We start from the raw sequence: 2877 nt of genomic DNA on the forward strand, positions 1-2877 counted from the left end.
AACATAGCTCTTTTGTTGACTCTGTGTTTTCTGATGTCTGACGCGGACCTGCTGAATCAATCCTGTCATCTTGAGTACTACCTCCGTACTCCCCATAACCCGTTGACTGACTCACCCCAACATATCTGGGTCCTACACTTCCTCCCATAGAGCATCTAAAAAGGAGGTCGATCAATGTTAGCATGATAATTGTTGTTATATGAAAACTCCACCAAAGGGAGATATGTATCCTAATTCCCACCAAAATCCAGTACACATGCTCGAAGCATGTCCTCCAAAGTCTGGATAGTTCGCTCACTCTAATAATCAGTCTGCGGGTGGAATTTGTGCTGAAATGAAGACAAGTACCAAAATCCTCATGAAATAACTGAAACCGGAACCCAATACCGTGCCACAACCTCATGAAACAACTGAATATCCCTATCTGAAACAACTGAAACCGGAACCCAATATCGTGCCACAACCTCCTGGATGTAGATGTCTTCCATCTTCTCCGCAGAGATACTCCCCTGATCGGGATAAAATGCGCGCTCTTGGTCAATCAATCCATGATGACCCATATCAAATCCACTCCGTGCGCCATCCATGGTAACTTTGTAATGAAGTCCGTTATGATATCTTCCCATTTCTAAACAAGAATACCTAACAACTCCATTTTGTCATGAGGTCACTAGTGCTCTGCCTTGACTTTCCTATAAGTCAAACACCTCTCCACGTACCAGGTTACATCCCACTTCATGTAGGACCACCAATAACCAGCATGAAGATCTTTATACATTTTCGTCGCACCAGGATGAATAAAGAACCTCGACTTGTGCGCATCCTCCATCAAAATCTGACGTACACCACCCCAATATGGAACCAACACCCTCCAATGAAGAGTCAAGAAACCTCAAATACCATAATAGAATGAGGACACCTGACCCACTATATGCTTGCTCTTCCGATGCTTCTCCTTCATATCCTCAATATGTGCTTCCCGAATCTGCTCCAGAAGCGGAGTAATCACGGTCATCCTCATACACACGTTTCTGATCAGGGTGGCAGCTGCTTTGCAGATAAAAGCATCAGCCACCATATTGGCCTTCCATGGGTGATAAAGGATCTCACGATCATAATCCTTCACCGCATCCAACCACCTATGTTGCCTCATGTTCAAATTCGGTTGATCCATCAGGTACCTCAAACTCTTGTGATGGTACAATAGACTCTAACAGAGGTAATGTCGCCAAATCTTGAGGGCTAAAACCACAACCCCCAACTCCAAATCATGCGTAGGGTAGCTCTCCTCATGAGGCTTCGGCTGCCTCGAAGTGTAGGTAATCACATGACCCCGTTGCATCAAGACTACACCCAAACCTGCGATTAACGCATCATAGTATACCACAAAGTCCTCAACAGCCTCTGGAAGGGTCAGAATCGATGCATCACACAACCGCTACCTCAGAGTCTCAAAAGTTGTCTGTTGCTCAAGCCCTCAACAAAAGGTGGCGGTCTTATTCATCAACTGGGTCAAAGGAACCACCATCTTGGAGAAATCATGAATGAATCTCTGATAGTAACCTGCCAACCAAAGGAAACTACGAATCTTAGATGGAGACCTCGAAACCTCCCACCTCATCGCTGCCTCAACCTTGGATGGATCAACCGGGATACCATTCTGATTGACAAGGCACCCTAGAAATTGCACCTTGCACAACCAAAACTCTCACTTGAAGAACTTCACATACAACTTCTCCCTCCTCAAAGTCTTTAACACCTATCTAGATGCTCCTTATTTTGTTCTTGAGTCATGGAATAGACAAGGATGACATCAATAAACACAATCATATATCGATCCAACATAAGTCTATACACGCGGTTCATGAGATCCATGAACGATGTTAGGGCATTGGTGAGCCCGAAGTGCATCACCACGAACTCGTAATGAATATAACGAGTTCGTAAGGTCGTCTTCTAAATATACTTCTCTCTGACTATCATCTAATGATAACCTAAAAGTAGATCAATCTTGGAGAACTAAGATGCGCCTTGAAGCTGGTCAAACAAATCGTCGATCCTCAGGAGTGGATAACAGTTCTTCACCTCTAGCTTATTCAGGTCCCGGTATTCAATACACATCCTATGTAACCCATCCTTCTTCTTCACTAATAAGATCAAAGCTCCCCATGGTGAACTACTCGGCCGAATGAACCCGACTCCAATAGCTGAATGGACAACTCCTGCATCTCTGGAGGTGCTAACTGATAAGGTGATTTGGCTATCGGAGTTGCACCTAAAACCAAGGCAATCTGAAACTAAACCCGCCTCCGGAGGCACTCCATGAAAATCCTTTGGGAAAAGGTCCATGTATTCCCGAACAATCGGCACATCATCCACAGTCACCTTATCATTCTCTCCTGTATCTATCATATAGGCCACAAGCCCGAAAGAATCCTGCTAAAGATAATGTCTGGCCCTCGCTGCCGAACAGAGAGTCGACCCACGCTGAGCACCCTCCCTGTGTATCACCAACTCTCCCTCATTTGGGGTCGAACACGTACCAACTGATGCACACAATCAATCATCGCCCCATTAGGGCTCAACCAATACATCCCCACAATGACCTTACTCTCATGCAGGGGAATAGGAACCAAAGCAATCAGGTACTGCTCGCTGAATAACTCCAAAGTACATCCCCGGTGAACCCTTAACACGCGCATTGGACGATCGTCAGCAGTCTCTACCTCTAACGGATAATCTAGCTCCCCCAGAACATCATCAAACCTCTTGCTAAGCGCAAGAGATACAAAGGATTTGGTAGCCCCTGAATCTAATAAAACCGACATAGGATTACCATTCACAAGCAACAACCCTAAACACTAACACACACACACA

General features: G+C 45.2%; 1 protein-coding gene across 1 annotated transcript; it reads right to left on the reverse strand.

Moving 5' to 3' along the window:
• Positions 1-356: 356 nt before the first annotated feature.
• On the reverse strand, positions 357-1153 carry LOC128127106 (uncharacterized). The gene is made up of 3 exons (XM_052765461.1): positions 920-1153; positions 720-835; positions 357-642 (listed from the first exon to the last, which is right to left on the reverse strand). The coding sequence occupies exons 1-3, from the start codon at positions 1151-1153 to the stop codon at positions 357-359; spliced, it is 636 nt and encodes a 211-aa protein (XP_052621421.1).
• Positions 1154-2877: the final 1724 nt, after the last annotated feature.

This window comes from Lactuca sativa, chromosome 7, assembly GCF_002870075.4.
Source record: "Lactuca sativa cultivar Salinas chromosome 7, Lsat_Salinas_v11, whole genome shotgun sequence".
Taxonomy (NCBI): Eukaryota; Viridiplantae; Streptophyta; class Magnoliopsida; order Asterales; family Asteraceae; genus Lactuca; species Lactuca sativa.